The following is a 25,862-nucleotide window of genomic DNA, read 5'->3' as shown; positions in this document are numbered from 1 at the left end:
ATTTTTCACTTGAGAGGGGAATGTGGATACACACAGAGCCACGCTCACGGTGTCATCTGCCTTATCCCTGTAGTAAATTGGCCTGCTTCAGAAAAAGAGGGTATTTTTCCTTATCAAATATGAGTGTTAGGCTTGGGATCCAAGGCTCTGCTTACTGCCTTGGAGAGGTTTTCAGTCTGCCTCTGAAAGTGCTAAATCCTACACTTCTGCTAACTGGTTGGAGGAAACACCATCCCCCAACCATGTGGGTTTAAAAACTGTTTTAATATATTTTTAAGTGCTTTAACACTGTCCCTTATGTGTGATGGGCAATCTCTAAGCCAGGATGTTGGACAAAATATCAATAAAACCCGCTGCTTCTGTTGGAAAGAAAACCTCATGCGGCTTCCCGTGCAGCCGTTGCGTTTGTAAATCACTCAGGGCACATGACCTCTTAACCGTATCTTGTTTCCAACTTGCAAAATGATGAAAGGTGATTGGGCTCAACGTGCTCACCGTCACTCTCCCCCCTTCTCTCCTCTATGCTATTTTCCTTCCCCCGAGTTGCTCTGACAGAGTAAGCCCAGCTTGCACCAGCCTTTTCCAGCCAAGGGGCAGCGGGCGCAGAGCGTCTTCATGCGCTCCTTGCTCCTGCAAAGGACAGGGTTGCTGATTTATTCCCCTCTCCAACATGGAGAGGGACTTCGGTGGAGGGAAAAAGCAAACCCTTTGCATTCCCTGGGACATCAGCGGAGTCACGGACGAAGGGGAAGAGGAGCAGTTTTGCCCGTGAGTTAATTTACGCTTAATTTGGTAGCCACTGTCCGTGTTGGCAGCGGATTCACAGCACAGGTGAGCCGCAGTGTTGAGCTGCCCCTGCGTTATGTGGGGACAGACCGATGTCTGTGTCCCCCTCACCAAGCCGGGGTGTGCATGCTGCAGCCGGCCTCCAGCACCCTTTGAGGGTGACCTTGGCAGAGGACAGCCACGGTGGGGGTACACCTTGTGCGTGCGCAGTGTTGCGGGGGGCTATGAAGTTTTTGGGAGCAATCCAAAGAGGAAGAAAAATTAAGCTAGATGCAATCCTGAAAGAGCAGATGGAGAAGACAACTCCAGGCTAACCTGTATGCTAGTACACATTTAATTTTTTAAACGGCTGTAGGAAAGTATGTGTCTTTCTTCTCTTAAAAGGTCATAAGTCCTCTCCAGGATAAGAGAGTAGAGAGGACTTGTTTCTACCTAGATACTGTCTCTTTTGGTGTTGAAGACGAGAATATGCAGCTGCAAAAACTGCAGCAAGGAGAATGGGTTTGGAGGGGTGAGAGAAGGGGTGGCACAAAGAAAAAAATGTTGACAGCATTTTAGACTAATGCAGTGACAAAGTCAAATTTTCCTTCAGTTTTAATCTTTGATAAGACGAGCAGTCCTGGCTGAATTTCAATACTAATTGGGGGGGTCTCTTTTGATCATCATACACACACCAGACTCCAGCAAAATCTTTAGAACTGCTTAACAATTCACAAAGATATTCAGATGTCCTTTGCAATCAATAATATGGGTATATAAACATAAGATTGTTTTAAGTGGAAAGGATGTTTTTCTGATACAGCAACTGTCAGGAGAAAACCTGTATCTCATAATACTTACTGACCCCTAATTTCTTGCCTGACCAGGCTTCCCTCACTCCTGGTGTGAGCTGGGGTAATGGACGCAGCTGGGCTGGCTCCACCTGCTCTTTATTCCTTTGATCTTTGTAGATTAAAAAGGATTTTATGGGGAGGAAGTTCTGGGTCTGGGGAGGAAAGCGGGAGGGGGGAGGACTTTGCTGCGTGCTTTTGGAGGGCCATGTGTTGGTTGATGTGCTGCTGTGCAGTCGGCCACAGTCTTGGTCTTTCAGCTGTGACTGTATTAACTGCACAACAACGTTACTGTTTCTTTTTTCACTGGGAATGAAGAGAATGGGGAGAATTGCATCCTTTTCTCTCATCCAAGGTATTGCTCTGCATCAAGATCACGTACTCAGGCTTGGCAGAAGCACTTGGACCTCTGCGCCTGCCTATTTGCTTGCAAGGCATCCTATGCTTTCCCGGTCTGGGGGACATGGAGTGTATCTTCTTCCCCCAGGACTAACGGAGACCAGCCCAAGAGCTGTAAACTACACCAGCAGTTTTTTAGGGGCTTACTACAAGCAGGTACCCCAGGCATTGCAAGGGCACTGGTCACAACCTCCTTTCCTATCACACAGCCCTGCAGGGCAGAGGTATATATCAGGATATATCCCAACTTAGATCCAGGATAAATCACCTCGTTAAACAGCCCCTCTGGTGAGGCTTGCGGGAACAGGGGGGCTTGCGAGCTGCCCTGCAGCACCCGCTAGTGCCGGGGCCCAGGCTTCCCCCCGGGCACGTGGGAGAGCTGCCACGGCAGCCACCGTTCCCCTAGACCGAGGGCAATGCTTCGCTGGTGGCCATTTCACACAAAAGGGCTGTATTTGAGAAAAAAGAAATTAATTTTGCTATCATGCAGACTGTTCTTTCATTTACCTTAGGAAACAATGGGAAAAGGAATGAGATAGCAGAAACAACATCAGCTTCTCACAAGAATAATACACTTCTGCCATTATAAAGAGCAAAATAAAAACCTGTAAAGGACATCATATAAAGACAGACAACAAATAAGGGAAGTGTGGATACAAATCTTTATAACAGTGAACAGTGTCCATTTCTTATCACAATAGTCTGTCTTTATTGTTGTTACCAGTTTAGTCCCAGCTAAAATAAATCTTGAGGTAATGCATTTATACTTGCACATATGGCATGTTCCCACCCTCCCTCCATACCACTATATACAAGGTCTATTCAAATGGCTACTAATGGTTGAAAATAGTAAGTCCTAACGAGATACGTAATAAGCTATTGGTACAAATGCAATTTTCTTTTGCGATCGTGGATATCCTACCAGAGGAGGTCAACTCCACTGTGTTTTGAAGTCCAGTGAAAAACAGGCGTGGGAAGTGAAGGTACAGAGGATTCAGTAGATGTTACCAACTATTTTCATAACTCTTTTCATGAACATTTATATCACACACTGAAATGCCATCAAATAGAGCTGCTTTTGACTCCTGTTCTGCAGTGCCTACACCTTTCAGGATAAAGCATTTTAGGATGACTTCAATGTTCCACTTAATTTAGTTTGTTTTCTGGGGTTTTTTTTTTGTTTGTTTTTAAGATGAAAATTAGTATTTTTAAATTAATTGCTCTAACACTCACTGAGGTCACTGCTGGTAGGACGAACTCTGGCAGTGACACGGTTTGTTTTTTCTCTTTCAGTTCTAAGGTAAATATTATTAATTTCATATGTGAATAGAAATGCAGGAGCTGACTGACCTTCACATTAGGAGGTATACGTGATTTGTTAGCTGCCTGTGAAACCTTTGGCTCACTGAGACTCCTGCTCCACTAACAGTGAAGCTTCCAGCAGGTGTTTTTGATGGATTTCAGGGTGGCAGAGAAGCAGTTCAGTGAGCAGTGGAGCCAGTCTTATGCTTTGATTCCCTGAAGATTTGTGTCTTGAGGTTGAGCCACCATGCAGACACTGGTTCAACTTGGGTGGCTGTCATTTCTCCGCCTCGCTTCCTCTTTCCATGAATCATGTTCAAACCAAACACCCTTGATTCTTCTGCTACTCTGTCAAATCTCCTCGAAATTGGTCAGCAGTTTCACAAGCTATTAGGAGTGACAGGTAGACATATAGATAGCAATGCTAGATAAACCTTGTTAGGAAACCATAGTAGATAGGCCCAGATATCTCTAAACCAGATTACTTTCAGTTTTAGCATTTTTCAGTGCTTGCTCTTTGGAGGGGAGGAGTATGACGTATCCAAGCCAAGCTCTAAGAAGTGCTATGTACCTTCAGTTCTTATTAAATTCCACATAAACTCAGTGTTACTCTGCACCTTTCAGGCTCTGGCCAGGGGTTTGGATCTGGCTATGACTTTCTCCAGAACTGAGGCAGGTGCTCTAATAATAGCTATTATAAGTTAATTTGGGGGAGAAAAAACAATGCCCACCCCCCCTTGATTAAACATCTCAGAACTGTAGTGACCCCAGCGGTATTTTAAATGATATGCAGACTTGCACTTGGTGATAAGAATCTTCTAGAGTTCATTTGACCATTTCCTATCTCACTTCGGGGCGGATGTTATAAAATGCCTAAAGCAAAAAGGACTTCGCCTTGGGATGTTCTGCCATAATATGACGAGACTTGTGATCGCAGCTGCAGGACAAGCACCATTTTATTTGGGGAGGTAGAATGTGCATTCCCGAACCCCTCCAGCAATGGTCCTTCCCCCATCAGCAGTAATTAGCTACTTCACAGCTGGGCTGAAGCAGTGTTACTTGTGTAATTGTGTAAGGCCCTTGAGTTATGGGGCAGGCGCTCAGGGCTGATGGGCAACAGGAGGTCAGAAAAGCAGGGTGGGAGAGAGGGGGGCTTGTGGTGAGGTGGCTTGTGCCCCCCTCCAAGGGGCCATGGGGCTGCCTCTGTGGTGGCAGGAAGAGTGTCTGGGGCTCAGGCAAGGGCTCACGGAGGAAAGAGAAATTTTGGCTCAGCTGTGCCTGGGACTGGAGGGAAGAAGGCTGAGAGGCAGCATGGAGCGTTTGATGTTTTGATGCACAGTTTGTCGCTCTGCAACTTCTGCTCTTCTAAAGCTGAAGGTCACCTTAGATTCAGGATTGCTTTAGATTTGGGTCAATACAGGAATTGTCTCATCTTTCCTCAGAGCACTGGTGGTTACATTAACCAGCTGGGGTTTTGTCTGAGAGGCTGCACTTTGCTGCAAGCCCCAGCTTGTGCCGCAGAGATATTGAACCTGGTTTGGAAGCTGCAGGAATGATGGTTACTCAGAACCTTGTGGCATTTGGGTTCTGGTACCACAGTTAGTGTGCTGATGCCCACCGCAGTCCCGTGCAGTAGTATCTTCTTTTTTAACGAAGAAGAGAGCGCTCGTGAGTTTGCGTGAGGCAGGCAGGCAGGATGCTGTGGGTAGACAGCAGGAACAGGACCTGCCAGCCTTTCCTACGGCCAGGTAGGTTGCTATGGTGTTTAGGACTAAGATGAAACAGAGAAGAAGGAGCAGCTTTAAGGCTGCAAACTTTTATTATTTAAAATCAGTTTAATAGCAAAGATAGCTGTACACAAACCCTGGTATTCATGACTTATTATTTTTTACTCAGTTTGTTGTCATTGGCTTTTCAGAAAATAAATGCCTGAGATGCCTCCTGATAGCTTCTATCACAAATGGGTTTGAGCAAGAGATTATTTTACTCTTTTAACGGGAGGAAAAAAAATATTCTAATTAATTTTACCTGTCAGCAAGCCAACTGTTAATTCAGAATCCACTGAGAAGCTTTTGATTAACTAAAAATTGTCCTTTTATTAAGCAAATTAAAGCCATTCAAGCAGCACATGAGACATTTGTAAAGCCACTATTAGAAGTAACTTATTGAATGATTTCACAATAAGAAGTCGATTTGCCAGTAAGAGGAGACCATTTTAGTTTCAGTAGTATTGGGCATAGTCAGAGGTGTAGCATCACAACACACAGTGAAGCTAAACAGCTGTACTGCTCAGCATGTTCCTAATTATTTGTTTCCTGTATGAAAAATCTGCTTCTTGTACATTAACACTCAGGAATGTTAAAATATGAGTTAAGAGTAAATAAGCTGAACTGCATTTAGTCACTGTGCCAGCACTCTCAATAAGAGTTGACCTTAACTCAATTAAGCAGAAATTATTTTCAAAGTGATAGAAACTAAGTGGTGTAGTAGAGGCAGCAAGCTATTAGATTGCAAATTATTATGTATGAGGGATCTTCAGTAATTGTCAATGATTCTTAATATATGTGAATGTGAAGTCATGCAAATGTGAAGTCATTCAAGCTAGAGTGGTGCTAGGGCAGAGAGCACACATCGATGCTTATTTAGGAGCCGGCATGCAATAACATGTTACCTCAAAACTAGTAGTCCAAGCACTAAATCACTCTAAGACCTTTTTAATTCTATTCTGCAAGAGAATTTAATGAAGTTTACCTGCGCTACCTTAAAAATGGATTGAGATCAACTCTGCTGCCTGCTGTGCGTAACCAGGCTGTGGTATGTGCGCAGGATTCTGGAAGCAGCCAAGGAACAGCTGAAATCTGTTCTGCCAGTTGCCTTAGGGACGTGCTGTGGCCCAGGAGATTCAGGGCCCCCTTGGGAAGGGAGTTGCAGATGTGGCTGAGTGGAAAGTGCCCTCTGGATGAAGAAATGGCACCAAGAAATGCCTCCACTGTTGAACTTGTGGGCGTGAGGGATCTGGGGGCTGCCAGCACTGGTGCAAGCTGGCAGCTCATAAGACCTGTCAGGGTGCAAATCACCAATGCCCAGGTCAGGCTCCAAACGTCTCTGTTCCACATCTCATTGCAGTGGAAGGTGCCACCATGTCCAGCTCCAGATCTAATCTGGCGGTGCAGCTTTAACTCATGTATTACATTTTCTGTGAGTAATGCAAAGGGCCTGGAAAACTTGTCTGAATCTCCCACTGACTCCTTGGCACGCTTCCCAATTTCCCTGTCTCATTTGGCATTTCTGTGCTCGCTCATAATGAGCATTCACAGAACAACAATAAAGAGGAAATTTGGTGAAGAATAAAGGTAAATTTATTAAGGCTAGCAAGCGTGGAGAAAGCTGATGTGTGCTGTGTCTATAATTTTGCCAATAACACTGAGACAGAAATAGCAGTTTAGGGTTTGTATTCAACTTATGCATCTGCATTTCTTCTCTGTTGCTTTGCAATCAGACTAAGAGCCACTGCAGAGACCATCAGTGACAGCGATTACATTATGACCTTTGAAAGCTTACTTTCAGAGTAAAGATTTTTATCCTGTATTACCGATAATTGCTGACTGAGTTTAATACGATCCTCCCAGTGCACTGGAACTGCAGGGTTTGTGATTTCCATGATTTAATAGATCAAATGTCTTGGCCGTGGGGGAGACAAACTATTGTAACAGGATTTTTGCCATTTGGTGAATTTCAAGTTTCCTACTGATATGCTCCGTATTTGCTGTATGCCTCTGCTTGCCCTGGTCTTGCAAATGACATAGAATCGTTTTGGTTGGAAAAGACCTTTAAGACCATCAAGTCCAACCATTAACCTGGCACTGCCAAGTCCACCACTAAACCATGTCCCTAAGCACCACATCTATATGTCTTTTAAATGCCTCCAGGGATGGTGACTCAACTGCTTCCCTGGGCAGCCTGTTCCAATGATTGACAACCCCTCTGGTGAAGAAATTCTTCCTAATATCCAATCTAAACCTCCCCTGGCGCAACTGGAGGCCATTTCCTCTTCTCCTATCGCTTATTACTTGGGAGAAGAGACCAACACCCACCTGGCTACAACCTCCTTTCAGGTAGCTGTAGAGAGCGATAAGGTCTCTCCTCAGCCTCCTTTTCTGCAGGCTAAACAACCCCAGTTACCTCAGCCGCTCCTCACAGGACTTGTGCTCTAGACCCTTCACCAGCTTCGTTGCCCTTCTCTGGACACGCTCCAGCACCTCAATGTCTTTCCTGTAGTGAGGGGCCCAAAACTGAACACAGCACTCGAGGCGCGGCCTCACCAGTGCTGAGTACAGGGGACATTACCCTGCTGTAGAGTACAGCCATCTAAGGGGTGTAGTCAGAGCCAAACTTCAAGGGTTTTTCAAAGCTATGTGCTAATGAGACTCCTATTTAGTTTTATCTCCAACCACCCATGGGGGCAGAGAGCAAAAGGAGGTACGTTAATCCCATGTTTCAGCCCTCCATGGCATGCCCTTCCCTGGCAGCTGTGTACTGCATGTGGCCCAACAGATGTTTCAGGTGATGAAGGGAGAGGACACCTGTAAAAGCCATGACACGGTGATCTGTGTCTCTATGCAAAAATGCTTTCATGCATACCTTGACCAGTCATGTGCCTGACTTCAGCCATGTGTAGTGTGTTAGTCTGAACTTGTGACACATGCGTATGCCAGACAAAGTCTGTTGGGCACAGAATAGAAGCAGAATCAGGTCATCAGCTCTGTACAAATGAAGCAATCCCAGCAAACCATTTTGGAAGGGGCACTGTCTAGAGAGACCGAATTGAGATGTAGAGCTGTCTCTTACATGTTTCCTGCTTTTTATTATAGGCGTCACTAGCATTAGTACAGTCCTAATAAACAATTTGCTTATAAACAATGAAAGATGCCACAGCAATAGCTGGACCATTTTCCCTGGAGAAATCCTGCCAACCTGAGAAACACTTGGTAAGACAGGCCTGGTACAGTGCCTGGGACATTTTGTGGCTACTGAACAGGAGAAGTGGGCACTTCAGCTCCTTCAGAAATGTGTTTCCTCCAGGGCTGCAGCTTAAAGACCCTGCCTCCCACCACACGTGCACACACACACATCTGTGCATGCACATACCTGCGTGCACAGGTGTGTGCACACGTACGCCATCACCATTCCCCCTACCCCAGTCTGCTCTCCTTTTGGGACAGAGCAAAACCGGGGTACGGTGGAGTCGTCATTCCTGGTGCATATGCCAGGGGCAGGATACTTTTGTTTTTGCCTTGTGCTGACCCAGAACAGGGTAAAAAAGCCCTCTACAACAAGGGGCAGCCAAAGCCACCTGGAAAAGGTGCTGTGGCCATGCTAATATCTTGAGAAACCAAGATGAGGCAGTTGTTGTGAATTACAAAACAGACCTTCAGTGAAGACTAAGAATGATCCCAATGATTTGGAAATTCAGATCAAATTTGGAAAACTTGGTTTTGTTACTTTAGGTTTTGCAGCCCCTGAACACAGGCCAAGATGGGCTGACTGGGAATGACTGACCTGCAAAGCCAAAACAAAAGCTGCTCTGAACCCTTGTCCTGCTGTTTATCTTTTGGATAATGATATCCATGCTTACCTTATGGCTGATGGCAGTTTGTTTCCCCCACGAAGCAATTAGCATACCAAACCTGTGCTAGAATTACCACTTCCAGGAGTCTTCTGGGGATGTGATTTTTCACCTGCTTGGTTCTTGGTCGTGGTTGATGGGACAGCTGACACTTTGCCAAACGTGCCAGTGGTTTACAGAGTGAGAAAGTGTTTGCTGGGTTCTGCATGGGACTCCTGAGCTGAATCACGGGGTCACTAATACTAACAGCTCCTCTTCACTGTAATTCCTGCTCTTGCCATCAGGGGAATGGCTCTGTATTAACAACCTGAAAGACAACGCACATTTTTTATTGGTTTGCCAAAATAACCCGTTCCCCCAAATGATATTAATACCCCTACAGTGTAATTTCCTCATTGAACAGAGAACCAAATATTTTTCCACACCTCCGCTTGATAGAATCTTGTATAAACAAGCTGGGAAGTCTCATCTCTTAAATTTTCTAACACAAGAAACTTCTGTCATTTTCTGAAACATTTTCTGAAATTGGGCTCTGACCATTAGATATAACAATTTTAATGCTTTTATTGTACAGTCCTGGCATCCACCCTTTCCATGTATTGTCTAAAAGAGCATTAACTAGATGCATGGGAGTTATGAAACTAGTCAGCTAACATTCAAAGCAAACATTTTAGCAGCACGCCCCCACAGTTTTCAGAGGCTGAACTTTTGTTTCAGCTGTGATGTTATACAATCCTATTTCCATGGCAAACTTACAGATACACACTTGTCAAAATTCATGGTTTATTTAGCAAAACTGTCGAGGCACATATGTGCCATATGCATTCTTCCATTCTTTACAGATATGCTTTTTAAAACAGCAATTTCCTGCTGCAATTAAGTCGGTTGTGCAGATTTCAATAGATGTGTCTGGCATTCAAAGGGAATCTGGCTTGAATCCCTATCACTAAAAAGAGCACTGGTCAAAAAACCCCACATGTTCTTCTACTGTTCCATCTCCTGCCTATTACAGCCTTTCAAACATCCTCTGTTTTATTTGACATTTCTTTTTCCCACCCTTATATTTATCCTGTATTCAGAAGCCACTCTTTCCCTGAAAAAAACTGTACCTAGTACTTGCACACACCTTAATATTAAATATTTAGAGCACTGTCTACCCATGAGTCTCAAAGATCTTCGTCTGTTAACTGCTGCAGCATCTCCTTCATACAACTCAGGATAAGCACACGGGCAGTCTGAGGACGAAGCAAAGGAGATGATACCTGCTTCTTCCAGCACAGTGGTGTGGCTGGCAGGCAGTGGGAGGTGGGATTTTGTGAGCCCTTGCAGATGGAGGTGTCACCTACTTACTGGATTTGGAGTGATGGAAAACAGCACCAGGCAATGGAAATCATATGCTCAGGCCTTGGACTCCAGTGGAGTAGGATCTGGGAATCCGGTCAAAACATAGAAAACTCCATGGGGCACTGTGGGTTTTTTTTTGGGGGGGGGGTTTGGTTGGGGTTTTTTTGGTGAGAAACTATATGTACATACATATAGTTTGGAAATATTTCCTTTGTGTCACTCCTGTTTCTTTTTCCTCATCCCCAACCATCACCACTACCTCCTGGCTCTTTGGTCTGGTCCCAGCCTCCTCACCCGGCTAGGATGCATCCCACCCCATCCCCAGCACCCTGGTACCAGTGCACTCACACCTTTGCTCCCACTGGCTGTCACACTGGTGTCCCACTCACCACTGTGGTGCCATCCTTGTCCCTTGTCTTCTCCCATTCTACTGCCCCAGCTCCTGACCTAGTACCAACTTCCCCTCCTCTCATCTTGGTACCTCTACTCCTCTTTCTCCCAGGCTCCTCACACTGTTCACTATTAATTATATTTGCAACCATCCCTGGCCTCCAGGCTCAGATGTGTCTTGCTTCCTTTGCACACGGTGTCCTGAAACAAGCTGGTAGTTGCCAAAATATGGCAAATACAGGCAAAGCTCCCTGCTTCCCATCCCAGCACCTGTACACATGACACCGGGCAACAGTGTGCCACCCTTGAAGGTGTCCTTCACACATATGCTGGGGTTTAGAAAGACAGCAGTGAGGCAGTGCAAATGGAAACTAGGCTCTAACAAGAGAAAGCACATTCTTGTAAAGGATGATGTAAAGCTGCTTATTTGGAGGATTATTATCAGACCTGCCTGTAACAAGGAAACCCAAGCAACAAACTGACGAAAAACCAAGGTGCAGAACTAAGGAGCCCCAGCTTTAATTTTCCTTGCTGTGATCATTTGGCTGACATAATCTTGGTTGATTGTGTAAAATGTCATTAAGAATGAGTGGTGAGCCTTTTCTCCCTTTGCTGATCGCTCCTCCACCCCCGACATTAATGCAATGCGTGCTATCAAGCCATGACTTAACTCTGAGCCAGCTGAAAGCACAGCCACAGCAAAGCCAAAATGAATTTCAATGCCCAAAGAACAGAAGCAAAATCCCTTCCCTGTCCTTGTCCTTGTCCATGGTGTGGGGAGGCAGTTTTGCACGGTGGCAAAGCCATTTGCACTGGGAGAGGAAGGGGAGAGACAAGTGACAGGGGGGCTGTGCTTTGCTCTGCAGGAGCGATCACTGGCCAGAACTGGGGGAGGGCAGCTGGGAGCTTGCAGGGGGAGGCATAGCACACTTTTTTTTTTTTTTTTTCCCTAAATCACCCTAGCACAGCCTTCCCTTACCCTACTCTAGCTTATTCAGTTGTCTCTCACTAATGGCAAACTGCCTGTCTTCACAAGAAGTCCGTCTCTGTACAACCTTCCCAATTTTGCCAAGTGAGGGATACCTGGGATGGTGTAGGAGAGGGAGAGGGGCTGGCAGGGAAACCCTGGCTGATGTTGGGGTTTTTTTTTTATTGTCAGAAAAAATAAATATTAGCTAGCTATGGTGAGAGTGTGCAGAAAGCCGTGGTAGGAGGGAAGCCCCAGAGGGAGGTTTTGAAGCCCCAGTGGATCAGTCCATACTATTCACTATAAACACCTTACTACGTGTTGAAGCAGTGAGGGACTTTGGGTACCACCAGACTGCCAGCTCAGAGTATTGAGGTCAGGCTCCTGGGCTAGGAAATGAGAGAGTAGATGCTTAATTTGCTGGACTGATATACAGGAAAATGAAGAGACCTAGGGTATATTTTAAAGTAGTCTGTTTTAGGGCCAGCAGTTCTCTCTGTAGTATCTTTGAACCTTCCATACGCCATTAGTAGCAATATACACAGCAACCTTCAAGCAACCTTGGTTTTGCATCCTTTGCAAGGCTTAAAGGTTTTTTCCTAGTTTGTTTGTTTTGCTTTGTTTTTGGAGAGAGGGCTGAGAAGGAATGGAACCAAATGTTAGTAAGATCATTTGGAAGTGAAAGAAATGTGCAGTTGTGAGGGTTGCCTGTGACAGAAAGACTTCCTGAAAGACCAAGCTGTTGCAGCATTTCACTAATTTGCCTGTTCTGTGAGGTTGTTAAATAACCAAATCCTTCAGCTGAAATTGCTCTGTCCCCACTCTTGCCTGTACCAACATGCAAGGCAAATGTAGCTGCTGTGGTAGTGGGTAGATGAAGTTTCTTATTTGACACAGCTGGAGCTTGATCCACTTACTAGCAAGAAATACCGAAGGATAAGCAGAAGCTAAGTTGGATAGAAACCAGAAGTATTTGCCAAGTGAAGTTCCTTAGTTTGTCCCAGAATAAACCAAAGGGCCTTCTGAGATAGCTGTCAGAGGTTCAGAATTAGACATAACCTTTCAGAGAAATGAACATATATCGTTTCATGGGTTTCCCCTTGGTTTAGAAGGTACAGCAGCAGCATCGAGGAGATACAGTCGGTAACAATAGTCCCATTCTCCCATCACTGCTCTCTGGGGGAACAGGCACATTTATTATTCCATTGCCACCTGTGCCAGCACCCTCGTACTTTATCATCCTCCCTTGTTTCTATAAGTGTTATGTGTCACCTATAGAAGTACATAGCTGAAACAAGGTTTCATCTCCCTGGTTAGCTTTTCTGCTTTGCCTGCTTGGTTTTAGATGTCCAGAAACTTAAAGCTACATTAACACCTAACAAGGCTTAGGAAGAGTTTGCTTGAATTATTCATATAAAATGGTGTCTAATTCCTTCTTGAATTGATTTAATTTATTCCTCCCCTTGCTAAATGTACAAAAAATTACATGTATTCTACAGCCACTATTATTAAGTAGCTCAAGCTATTCCTTCTGATTGTGATTGCTTGAATATGAGACTTTCGTCCTTGGGAATTAGTAGTAGGTTACATGCACTTGGCCTGAGTCTTCGTTGCTCTGCCCTACACACAGGATGAATGGCTACATGTAGAGATAATAGCCTTACTCCCTGTTGTTTTAAGGACGTGTGTGAATCCAGTCCCTGGAAGCATGCTCCCAATTTGTAAGCAATCTGTTAATCCATTCTTTCAAATACAGTACGTTTCTTCCAATGCCAAAATTTGATATAACAGAATTGTCTCCTCTGCCTCTTTTCTTACTCTTTTGTGCACGTAGCCACCAATGCAATTATTTTATTAATAAAAACCTCCTTCCAGATAATGCCTTGTTCCTACTCACCAAAATATAAATTGGAATTTCCTTTATTCCTGTCACATGGAGAATAACTGGAAATACATGCATTAGTTTTAGCACTGAAATAGGTGCATGGGCAAGTTTAAATTGTCCTTTTCATGCCAAAGTTGTCGTGAGTGACCAACCTCCTTTATTGCAGGGATTGGCAAATTTAGGAGAGAGTTATACCAGATTTTCAGTTTCTTTACCAAATGAGCCCTTATACCTTACAGGTCATCAAAATACCAGCAATCACTATGTTAGTCGTAAAAGACTTCCCTCTCTGAAGTCCTTAACATTTACATACCCAAGACCAGGACAGAGAACTGTGGCACAGTAGCAGTAATGGAGGAAGTCTGAGAGGTGAAGCCAAATTTGTTGCACGGCCAAATACGTACTAAATAATTACTGAATACATGCTGAAATGAAAGGACTTACCCTGAACAGGGAATATTTGCCTTAATCTTTTTCTTCCTTTTTTGTCTCCTTTTTTTCAAAGCAACCATTTATTTGTGTTAGAAGGACACAAGTACATAGGTAAAGTAACTAAGAAAATGATGGAACCATTGAAAATGCATACAAAATACATGAAACCATGTAAGAAAATGTACCAGGACGCTGAATCAAATATAGATAACAGAGTTAATAGTTACCAACAATTACCATGGGTAGCTTTTGATATATTTTTATTTAACTAGTATATATCTAGCAATAAGTAACATCTTATCACTTATAAAATAACAGGTTAAAGTAACTATTCCTATATAAGTAGTAGGTAACATCAGTGAGTCTTGTAAAGTAGTGCTGAATGTGTGAACATATGCGGTGATCAGTTTAATATTATCATACCCACGTACACCTGCAAACAACTAGCTTAAGATTTATGGGTGTTTATTACATGAATTTAGCAGAAATGTTTGTTTGATGCTCTCTTGTTTTCATAGACAAAATGGTGCTTTTTTAAGGATATTTTAGGTGGGTTTTTTTCCCCTACAGCTTGAAAATTTCTTTTCCTAGAAAGTGTTTTGGAAAAATGGGTTTCCTTTGGCTGCTACGGATATAAAAAAATGCTCAGGATTTTTTTGGTTTTGTGCTCTTCAAGGTAAGAAAGTCAGAGAAAGGAGTTAAAAAACAGAACTACCATAAGCAGAAATAGATTTTACAGTCCTTCTACTGGAAAGCAGTATCATCCCAGTGGAAGTCATTAGAATTTTTTTTCTCCATATATAATGAAGGACTACTGCGACTCATTCCTGAATTGTAAATGAATTTTTAAAACCTTTCAGAGCCATGGTCAGGAACATCATAAAAACCAACAGCTCAGGATATCATTCTAAACTGTAATTCCTTAGCAAGGAGATTATGCAGGTCAGCTGCTGAGTAAACCCTGTTTATGATTATTGAACTTCAGGTCAAGTGTATTGCTAGGAAATGAATTTTCACTGGACATTTAAGTGCTGATGAACTAAAATCAAAGGCAATTATGACCAATTATACCTGCATAAAGCTAAACATGTCTTTTTGTTGTTGCTGTTTTAAAATATTAGTGACCAGAAATCATGAGAGACATCAACAAAATAATTTCCACAGGTTTCTTGTCAAAGTGCCTGCTGTCTTTCTTTTTCTCTCAACTCTGTGAGATGGAAGATGACACCATGTCAATCTTTTTCACATAATCTCATTACTGTATTATTTCCTTGCTAGAAATGGGAAATCTTGTTCAAAGACTATTGTCAAATATTGTCTTTTCCAGTCTATTCTCACTTAGCCTCTACTTTTCAAAGTAACTGTTTCTTCTAATGTGATTTTATCCCTTTTTCCACCATCTGGCCTAATAATGACTCGGTAACCTGGGGAACAGTAGGCAGAAGACGGTATCCTTTCCCCACATCCTGCCATAGCGTAATCTTCCTTGTGTGTAGCTCACAGGGGTGTATATCAGCAGAGGCCTGGAAAGCAGGAATCGCTTCTGAGAGTCGGGTATCAGGTCAAGCTGGAAGTGGTGCAGGGGGATCACAGGACGATGATATTTTTATTCCTTTTCTGTGGCTCTTGGAAAGTTACTTCAATGTTGTGTGCCTCAGTTTCTGCATCTGTAGCAAGCACGTGGTTATCAATCTCACAGGACTGCTAAATCTTAGTTCATCAATAGCTGTAAAGCACACTGTGCTCCCCAGATAGAAAATACAGATATTTCAGAAGATTAAATTGAAATACTCATAGTATCATTTAGAGGTTTCAAATCTTCTACTCCATCCATTAGGAACATCTACTCCAACCTGCACAAAACAATCCCTAAAATATCACTCAGTCTTTTCATGAAAACCATGATGAATTCAAGCACCTTAGTTAGATTCTGTGTTCAGAAAACATTCAGAGTGAAATCCTATCCCTGACAAAGTGAGTGGCTAGGGTTTTGTTTCCAATTTAGATTTCGAGTCTCTGGACAATAGAATGCTGCTCATGTCCTTTGGGATCATATTCCAATGGCTTATTGCCCTCACGGCTAAAAATCTTCAGTTTGGAGACGGCATTTCCCAAAGGAGTCTGCCCATCCTGAGATTTGTTTTGAGCCATCTCTTCTGCCTTGTAATTGAATATTAAATATATTCAGAAATACATTTAATAACATCTTGTGGCTGCTGGTCTTTGCAAAAACAATAACATAACTATTTTCTAATAATCTGAAAGCATATGCCTTTCCAAACAATTCAGTTTATACACAGGAAAGAGCTCAAAGCGATGGAAAAAAAAGACCATTCTCATTCGGAGAACTATTAAAGTGGTTTTCGAAGGCTGATACTGAGAAAGTAAAGGCATTGGAAAAATGGAAGAAGAATTTATTAGGGGATATATATCCCTTCTGTGCAATACAATTCTTGAGTAGAAGGAAGTACATAGCAAGTGTTTCACTTTTATTAAAAGAAAACGAAGTCTGGATGCCTGCTTTCACTTCCAATAAGGAAACGCTGACCTTAAGTCAGCAAGCACTATAGGAATATAATTTTTTTCCCTTCCATGTAAGTGGATGCAATTTCAGCTATGGGTGTGTGCATGTATGTGCTGAGATGAGGGAAGGAAAGAAATCTTATAGCACTTCAGACATAATCACTTGCGTCTCTTCAAATGATCCTGGATTTTAGTGACAACAGGTGATTGATATTACAATGTTTTAGTTAAATGCCTGGGTTATTATGCTGAGAGAAGTCCAGTCAGCCGTAGCTGCATTGCTGTGGTGAGCAGTGAATCTCTTTCCCCATTAACAAGCTGAACCAGACCAACCTATGTCTCCAAGCAGGAGAAGTGAGTTCAGAACAATAACATGGCATTAAAATCTGCTTTAAATCATAGAGATTTTACCCTAATCAGTCTGAGTGCTAGATCAGATCTTTAGGGGATGTTGCTTCCTTTCATCACTCTGTTGCATCTGTGGTGTATGATCCACATCTTTCAATCTGTTCAGAGTTGGATGGAGGAGTCAACTTTTTCTCCTTAGAGAAGTGGAAAGGGAAGGAAAACTCGTAATGCTTACGCTGTTCAGGATGGAGACTGCCTACAGTAACTCCCTTGTTAATCACGCAGCCTACAAAAGGTACACAAAGAGATGAGGCTAGCAGCTAGTGAAAAAAGGTCAAGGAGTCTTGCAGCTTGCCTCCTGCCCAGAAGAACGAAGTACAGGATAGATGGCTCATCCTCATGGGGAGAAGGAAGCTCGTGGCAATGCAGAAAGGAGGTCGCTCACGCTGCCGAGAGGTAGTGTGAACAGGAGACCTCATCCGTTCTCGCTTCTCCGCCTGCATCCCTGAGGTGTTCTCAGGCCAAACTCTGAAAGTCATGTTTTATAGCTCAGTACAACTGTTTGAGTTGGTATGGCTTCATGTTTGATGATTTTCACTTAATGGAAGTCAGGAAACATTAAATCTCTGTTTACAGTGGTGTAACCGTGTCTCTCAAGCAATGAAAATAGCATGGACAATTTAGTTCAGCAAACCCTAAAACATGCTGGATCCATATGAATTTTACTGTTATATTTTAAATCATTCAACAGAAAATGCAGTTCTCATGTCTAAATGCATGTCTCAGCCCCTTTGAATACAGTAATAGATCTCAAGAAAGTTTTGCTGATGCTGTGATTTCAAAGCTAAGCGTGACTCTACCTCCTGCCCCAATTATCAACCAGTTTCTTTAATAATTCAAAATCTTTGCTACAATCCTGACCGTAGAGATTAATAAAATGATCCTTTATAGCCTTTCCAAGTCAGGCCGATCAAACACAGATTTGGCATAGACAACCTGAGAAACTTCAGTAACGTTATTCATTTAGCTAACAGAGTTACCTCCCCTGCTGACGCACTCCCAATTAATGCCAAGAAAGGCATCTGATCCGGCGGAAGGGGACCGCTTGTTCTGTGCTCTCTATTACCTTGGATTCGGTCCCAATTTAATGATAACATCGCCATGTTTTACTTGAGAATTTTAATTATTTTATGGAAGTAGCAGTCTGTCCAGCTCACAAGCCTTTCCGAGGCCCCAGACGACAGCAGGTGTTTTGGAGGAAGGCGTTCTCTCGCTCCACCGAGAGCACCTGAAGGAAGAAAGGCCTCTCTGGTATGGCACCGGGTGATTAGTTTATACCCTGCAGCAGAAAGATACCCGAGCTGAAGTATTTTATAATTACAACCGACGGTCTTACTTCTATCAGCACGTCAGCTTTTCTAGAGCTAGGCTCTTCTGCAACCAAGCAGCGCCAGCTTAGCTTAAATCTGCCTGCAAGCTGCTGCGGTTAAACTGATGCAACTGTACACAAGACGACAGATTTAAAATTAGTTTTTTGTTACGCTAGTGTTTATGAATGCCAGCTGAGTCACCGCAAGCTGAATTTAAACCAGTTTACTAGAGTTCATACCTAAAATTAGCGGGGTTTAGCCAAACCAGTTTAAAACTTCTCTGCGAGGGCGGCACTGGCTGAGCAAGTCGTGCTGTGAGGCCGCCGGGGAGGAGGGCCGCGCCAGGGGTGAGGGGACACCTCCGGCCATGGCCTGGCCGCCTCTGCCCAGCTGCCCCTTGCCTCTGACACATCCCCAGGGGCAGAGATGGTGTGGGTGATGGCTGCACCTGCCGCTGGGTAAGGGCCACAGGAGGAGGAGAGCAAGCGGTCTGGTCCCAGGGGGAGGTGAAGGAGAGATTGAGGGGCCAACTGGAGAATTCTGACTCCTGGCAATGGCAGGGGGCCGTTCGTCCACCCACAAGTCTGCAAGGAGGGTGGGTCCCTGGCGGCAGGCATCCCAGACCACGGCAGCACCGGGAGGAAGCGGTGGGGTATGGCGGAGGGATGCAGGGCCCTGTCTCCAGCCTGTCCCGCTGCCAGAGGCGCGGGCACACAGGCTGCCCCACACAGGCACCTCTGCCATGGCCAGGGGAGGTCCTGGTGCTTTTCTCTTGGATCCTGCCACTGAGGGGAAGGGGCTTTAGCTGGCTGCACGGCTATTGCAAGAAACAGATTTGGCTTTTATGTCCACAGGACCCATTTTGAGAACTGAAGGTGACTTTGAGGGCACCTGACAGCCACCTCCCAGTACCTACAAGGCAGTCATGGAGGAGATGGAGTCAGGCTCCTCACAGCATTGCAGGACAGGAGGGCAAGAGGCAATGGGCACAAGCGGAAATGAGAGTTTCAGCCTGGGTACAGGCAGAAACTGTCTCCTCTTGAGGGAGACAGTGGAGCAGGTCACCCTGAGAGACTGTGCCATCTCCATCCTTGGAGGGTTTGAAGCCCCAAGTGGTCCAAACCCTGAGCAGCCTGGTCTGCGCCAGCACTGGCCACGCTTTGGGCCAGGAGCTGGATTGGAGGCTTCCTGAGATCCCTCCCAGCCTGAATTATCCCATGATAATCACTAAGTGTTTTTAAACCAAGACAACTTTGCACATACAGCACGTTGTACTTGGCCCTTAACCTCAATAAGGTCTTGTGTCAGCAAATTATGAAGATTAATCAGCTAACCATCATTTCAGTCAGCTTTATTTTCACTCTGACGCTGGTTTAAAGAAACAAGACAGTTTCATCTTTGCAATCGCATGCACTTGAGGCAAACTTTCCAACATGCATACCTAAGTAACCAAACTCTTTCTGAAAGTGCTGAGCTCTCGTCAGCTGTCTCTTGAAGGGAAATTATTGCCAGCTGACCACTTTGGAGAACTTGATTCTTTGTTTACCCACTTAAATAAAGCTTTTGGACCCTAATTTTTGGCACATCTTCTTCGGTGTTCTGGCCACAGCAGCTTCCATATGTTCTGAAAAGGCAAATTCCTTCCTTACAAGAAATGTGCATTATTATATCTGTGGTATTGTCCCCCCAAGATCGAAGAGAGTGGCTGGCCCATTGAAAGTCTCACAGTAAGCGGAAATTGTTACTTCCAAGCACAACCACCACTCTACTAGCCATAGACCTCATTAGCAGAATAGTGAAGTTCCACCATCCTTCTCTAATCAAGTATCAGTTGTCCTAAGATGTAAGGGAATATTATATCTTAAATATGAGCCTTACTATGTTTATCTAAAATATTAAATTTTGTATATATTCTATTTTTAGTCATATGCTATCTGTAAAGAAAAGACATTTTTCTTTTCCAACTTTTATTTATATGTCTGTTTTCTTCTCTTTTTGCAGTAAATTAGTCACTAATTTAATCATCTTTAAGATCCATATGCTCGCCCACACCATCTTTCATATGAGTACAATGAGATAAAGATTATTATTTGCTGAACTGGGGTATAATTAAACATTCTGAATTTCAATTATTTCAATTCACTACAGTGAGAGATCACATGGTCTCCTGCAATTCAGGGAGATAATTTTTTCATTTTAAATGTTTCAGAATTTTCTACACTTTTCTTCTAATTTAACTTCCAGCCTTTGATAACAGGGTTTACTTACATCAAACCAGTGATACACTCCACTGAAATGAAATAGTTTGGGTTTGTTTTTTTTATTTTTTTCCCCTCTCCTGTGGCCACATTGGCAAGTTTCACAGCTGAGTAGTGTGACAAATACCATATGTTCACCTTCGGGCCACTGTGTTATTTGCTGGTAACTGCATTTCCTGCTGCTGTAGTTGCTCTGTGAAATTAAGAATGACTATGGCACTTTCCCTTTATTACCTTATGTCATCTTATGTATACAGGCAACTTTCTAGAGTAACTGCTCCATGAAATGGATAAAAACGTGTGTAGATTCATATTTTGGATTAGTAAAACACAAGCAACATTTGAATTCTCAACAGAAATGAAAAACATTCCAATCAGAAAGTTGCCTGCAAAAAATTCAATACCTTTCTGCCTTTATTCATTTATTTCAGCCTATATTGCTTATGAGTCTAATGAAATGCTAGGCTAGAACTCCATTTCAGTATGAAATAGCTCAAGGGAATAGAGTAAATGTCCAACTTCATGAACAATATATGACAAAGCTATAGAGCAAGTCCTTTGATTAGTTTATCTAGTGGCTTGTAACTTCACTTTTGAGTAAACAGAGGTTGTCAGGCTGAGGTAGCAGAAGAATTTGTTATGAATATTCATGCAAACATGCCTGTCCTCAGTCTAGCACAATTTGATGGAGCTTTTCCTCTGTCTTGCTTTGATTAATTGACTTTCTTAATGAGGTTTTGCTCATTTTTGTTTAAAGTTTCAAAGAAAGAGGGGCATAGAAGAACAGCTGACCAAATCCTCATTCCCTGCAGACCAAAAGAACTGTCAACAGGAGCTGAGAGTTCAATAAAAAGCCAGAATTAAGCCTTTGCTCATTTTTTTGAGTCCTGCTTCCCTCAGGACCACAGAAGAAGGGCTGACTGAGTAAAAGATTACAGGGTTTAAGAGATCCTCGCTATTTTTAATCTTTTAACAAGTGGTACAGTCCAGCCAGAATGAACTTTCCCTTACTTCTAGGCTAGTCCTGGGCCAAAGGGTTTCCTTCCTTGCTCCACTGCCTCTAGAGAAGCTCCTGCTGGTCCTCCTCCATCCAGAGCATTATCTTCCCCTGCTCCTCTGATTGGGAAATTTTCCTCAGTGCTTTAGACTACCTTTTCCTCCTCATGCTTATATCCTTCACCAGCTGCAGCCACTCACTGAGATGCTCACCTGTGGACACGAAGCATCTCTCTAGTTAACAGCTGTACTGGAAGCGTACAAAATTGCTTTATTAGGCACACACTCTTCCAAGTTAGCAACAGTGCTAATTCTGTAAGGTGAAGAGGAAAAAAAATAGAAAATCAGCTTCCAGGTTAGCAAGGGTGTTACTGCCTTAAGAAAATCATTGGCAGGTTTAGTGTGGGATCTTGCCAGGACTTTGCAGAAGTGAGGGGAGAGAGCTAAAGCTACATAGTTGGATGCAGTCTATATGCTTAAATAGGAATACCTAGTTCAGTCTGCACCCACAAGCAAGATTTACAAGGTGTTTTTCCACCCAGTAGGAGTTCCCTTTAGGAGGTATGTCTGCTCTTCCTACAATGTGTGAGGAGAATTAACACCAAAGAACAGAACCCGTAAAGGCCAAAACAGATGTCTACATAGCAACTAGCAATAGAGACATACAGAGCTTTAGATCTGCTTCCCTCCAGTCAGTGTTGTTTTGGGCTAACTAGAGATGCCTTCACACTTGTGAGTCCCTTCCTGGAGTAAGCTTCCAGACAATCCAGGACAGCTCTTCCTCAAAAGAACAAGCAGGTGTTGTTTTCCTTTTGTAGAAATGTCCAAGAAATTGGTCATTCTTCCTTGGCTTTGTTTCCTTCTTCGGGTACCCCAGCTTCCAGTGAGATGCACGACAATTGCAGATAGAGAGTTTTCCGCTGAAATGGGAATTTTGATGAAATTTAGGCACCTAAATTCACAGCTGTAGTCCTGAAAACCTCTGGTTTATCTGCTACATAGTATTAGTAGAAAACTTTATCACAGTCTATGTATTGGGTCAGAGACTGTTCCAGATTTGTTTATTTACATGCCTAAGACTGCCTCAGTCTTAGAAATACTGTGGGCACCTCATTCTGTTGCCAGGCTTGGAAGCAATTTTCAGTGCTTGTCCAATGCATTTGGTTACATAAAAACATGCCTGAAGGAACAGGAGTGCTTGCCCAGAGCAGGAAAACCCATGTTCAGTCCCTCTTTTGCCTCTCTATCTGCCTCACTCCCCAAACTTCTTTTGAAGTCTGAGGACCCTCAAGCCTACATTTGTCAGGAAAGCATCTTGATGAGAGCCTGAAGGTTACTCTAAGATGAGGGTATTCTTAGTTTTCAAGGAAAGTAATCAGCATTTAAGTATCTAGAAATGGAAAAAATTAATAAGGACTTGTCTACATACAATGTTCTTCAATGAGGATAATTAACACGTTAATTTTATTGTGTGGTGTTGTCAAAATCCAAAGACACTGCTTGATTTGTGTCCTTTGTAACCATTTGGTCTTTGGATCGAGGACACAGATCAGGGATTTGAACCTAGGCTTGATCTGGACAAGGGGATTGAGTGCACCCTCAGTAAGTTTGCAGAAGACACCAAATTGGGCAGGAGTGTTGATCTGCATGAGGATAGGAAGGCTCTACAGAGGGATCTGGACAGGCTGGATCAATGGGCCAATGCCAACTGTACAAGATTCAACAAGGCCAAGTGCTGGGTCCTGCACTTGGGTCACAACAGCCCCATGCAATGCTGCAGGTTTGGGGAAGAGTGGCTGGAAGGTTGCCTGGGGGAAAAGGACCTGGGGGTGTTGGTCAACAGCTGGCTGAATAAGAGCCAGCAGTGTGCCCAGGTGGCCAAGAAGGCCAACAGCATCCTGGCTTGTATCAGGAATAGCGTGGCCAGCAGGACTAGGGAAGTGATTGCCCCCCTTTACTCGGCACTGGTGAGGCCGCACCTCGAGTGCTGTGTTCAGTTTTGGGCCCCTCACTACAGGAAAGACATTGAGGTGCTGGAGCATGTCCAGAGAAGGGCAACGAAGCTGGTGAAGGGTCTAGAGCACAAGTCCTGTGAGGAGTGGCTGAGGTAACTGGGGTTGTTTAGCCTGCAGAAAAGGAGGCTGAGGAGAGACCTTATCGCTCTCTGCAACTACCTGAAAGGTGGTTGTAGCCAGGTGGGTGTTGGTCTTTTCTCCCAAGTAACAAGCAATAGGAGAAAAGGAAATGGCCTCCAGTTGCGCCAGGGGAGGTTTAGATTGGATACTAGGAAGAATTTCTTCACTGAAAGGCTTGTCAATCATTGGAACAGGCTGCCCAGGGAAGCAGTTGAGTCACCATCCCTGGAGATATTTTAAAGATGTGTAGATGTGGTGCTTAGGGACATGGTTTAGTGGTGGACTTGGCAGTGCTAGGTTAACGGTTGGACTTGATGATCTTAAAGGTCTTTTCCAACCAAAATGATTCTATGATTCTATTCTGTGATTCTCCCTTCCGTCTCTCTCAGACATGCCTACGAGTATCATACTTTCTCATGCTGCCTTTCTCTCATTCTTGTGCCTCTAAAGATGTAAAGAGGTAGATGAAGTCTTTAAAAGGAATTATTTTCTTGTGTGCATTTTGACTACAGAAAACATCGGAAATAGCTGTTTTCCAGCTAATAAAGCTGAAACCTTGTGAGACTGAGGCGTCAAAAGAAGAGATGTTAGAACAGGCTGCTATATTAAGCAGTAGCGTATTTAAAAGGAAAAGTTGGCCACTGCTCCATCAAGTATTCTGTGGAAACACAAGAATGAAATGATTGTGCTGTTAACAAAATACACAAAGTTATTTTAGCAACAGATCTTAGGGTAGCACATTTCAGTCCTATCTCTAACAAAGGCTCTGTGGTAACTGGAAATTATAAACAAGTTTGTCTAGCATCAGTATTGAGTAACAGGATGAAACCATAATTGAAGGAAGTCATTAGAAACCAATAGGAAGATGAAGATACATAATACTCACAAATCAACATAGATGCTGTAGAAGAAAGTGGTGTTTTCAATCTACTGACAATTTATTTTACACGCTAGTATAGTAATGTCTGAAGTAAAATAATCTAAAATAATTTATTTTGACTTTTAAAAACTAATTTTGCCAAAATTCATTAAGTGGGGGCTGTTAAGGAAATTAAATATTCATGAGGTGAGAGAAGTATGATTATAGAATGGCAAGCCATGAAAAAGCAAGGAATATAAGTAAATACCCAGGTGCCATCCTGGCAAAAGACCAGCCTAGCTATGACTGCAGAACTGCACTATGAATGCTGTCAAATACATTTCAAATGACAGAAGAGCTCACCTGAAGTGCAATGGAGTGTGCAGAACACCTAACAAAGGGACCTAACAAAGCCAGGTAAACTGGCAGTGGGTTGATAGATGGAATATGTCAACAAAACAGTATCATGGACAATACTGCTAGTTTTAAAAAGAAAAAGAAAAACCACTTGGTGTGGCAAGGACCTTAAAAAAATGCACCAAAGTGTTCTTTATCTGCAGTGATGGTCAAAGTGTGACTGGATGCCTAAATGAGGAGATAAGTAATAATAAAAATAACATTACCTTGTATATGCATCGTACTTTATTACACATGTATAAGTTATCTTTAGAGATAATGTATGGGTGCATGGGTACACCTGTGCATATATATGTACTGACATCCAATATTCACCTATCTATAGAGTTGAATTTGTAGAAGCACTAATATTTAATAAGATAGTCCTGTGATTCAGATTTTCTGTGCAGTGTTGTGATGTTACACCTCCGAAGTGCCAATACTTCAGATATGCTCCATGTGCACATATCCACACAGAAACAAGCACGTGCATATTTCTGATATACATGTAAAAATATTTTCTCCTCTTTCACTGCCTTTTATAATGTTTTTACCTGTTTATGGATTCCTTACAGAAATGATTAGAAGCAATGAAAGTTTTCCATAGAAATATAAACTGAATAGACAGGGACATTTTGTTTCAGAGAGGAGATGAAGAAGGATATGAAAGAGATGTGAAATCATGGTACAGAGGAAGGCAATCAGGTGATGTGTTTAAGGAGATATTTGATGCAGCTGAAATACAAAACCCCTGAAAGATACAGAGGTACTCTTCCATTTAGCACTGAATTACAGACCCATAGAACTTACTGCCGTACAATAACCACTGAGCCCAGGAGATCAGCAAGGTTCTCCAAGCAGTTAGACAGTTATATCAACAACAAACCATTGAACTATACATGTAAAAAAGGAATTAATGAGCCCACATGGAGACAACGAGGCTTAAAATGATATTTCCTGTAGCAGCAGGGCTTTCTACAGTGCTTCTTGAGTGTTTTGAGGCACTGGAAAATACA

At 43.1% G+C, this 25,862-nt stretch overlaps 1 protein-coding gene across 2 annotated transcripts in view; it reads left to right on the top strand.

Moving 5' to 3' along the window:
• Positions 1-566: 566 nt before the first annotated feature.
• FRMPD4 (FERM and PDZ domain containing 4) overlaps positions 567-25,862 on the top strand; it is a 418,847-nt gene continuing 393,551 nt past the window's right edge. For both annotated transcript variants that reach the window (XM_054817292.1, XM_054817324.1), the window contains exon 1: positions 567-768. In XM_054817292.1, the coding sequence (XP_054673267.1) occupies positions 671-768 (98 nt within the window). In that variant the 5' untranslated portion in view covers positions 567-670. The remainder of the gene's footprint in view (positions 769-25,862) is intronic.

Source organism: Grus americana, chromosome 1, assembly GCF_028858705.1.
Source record: "Grus americana isolate bGruAme1 chromosome 1, bGruAme1.mat, whole genome shotgun sequence".
In the NCBI taxonomy this organism is placed as follows: Eukaryota; Metazoa; Chordata; class Aves; order Gruiformes; family Gruidae; genus Grus; species Grus americana.
The sequence above is the reverse complement of the archived record's forward strand: the minus strand, read 5'-3'. Positions and strand labels throughout refer to the sequence as shown.